This window comes from Pterocles gutturalis, unplaced genomic scaffold, assembly GCF_000699245.1.
Source record: "Pterocles gutturalis isolate BGI_N339 unplaced genomic scaffold, ASM69924v1 scaffold37561, whole genome shotgun sequence".
In the NCBI taxonomy this organism is placed as follows: Eukaryota; Metazoa; Chordata; class Aves; order Pterocliformes; family Pteroclidae; genus Pterocles; species Pterocles gutturalis.
In genome coordinates this window covers 1-266 of record NW_010101725.1, presented here as the reverse complement: position 1 = coordinate 266, position 266 = coordinate 1, and the positions used below count along the sequence as shown (strand labels likewise).

The 266-nt window shown below is 58.3% G+C and overlaps 1 protein-coding gene across 1 annotated transcript in view; it reads left to right on the top strand.

Annotated features, from left to right (window-relative positions):
* LOC104469673 (hydroxyacylglutathione hydrolase-like protein) overlaps positions 1-261 on the top strand; it is a gene marked incomplete at its 5' end in the record, with an annotated part of 809 nt that extends 548 nt beyond the window's left edge. The window contains 2 exon segments of the mRNA XM_010084270.1: positions 1-102; positions 178-261. The exon segment at positions 1-102 is cut by the window's left edge and continues 1 nt beyond it. Coding sequence (XP_010082572.1) covers positions 1-102; positions 178-261 — 186 coding nt within the window.
* Between the last annotated feature and the right edge of the window lie 5 nt (positions 262-266).

The following is a 266-nucleotide window of genomic DNA, read 5'->3' as shown; positions in this document are numbered from 1 at the left end:
AAGGTGTTTTGTGGCCACGAATGCACCGTCCGAAACCTCAAGTTCGCCTTGAAAGTGGAACCAGAGAATGAAAATGTGAAGAAGAAACTCGCGTGGGCCAAAGTAAGCGGCTGTGCCCCTGCTGGAGGGGAGCGTGGGGTGCCGGTGGGTTTCCGTACATCTCTGGTTCCTCGGCAGCAGCGGGACGATGAGGACTTGCCCACGGTGCCGTCCACGCTGCAGGAGGAGTTTCTCTACAACCCCTTCCTGCGGGTCACGTAAGCAGC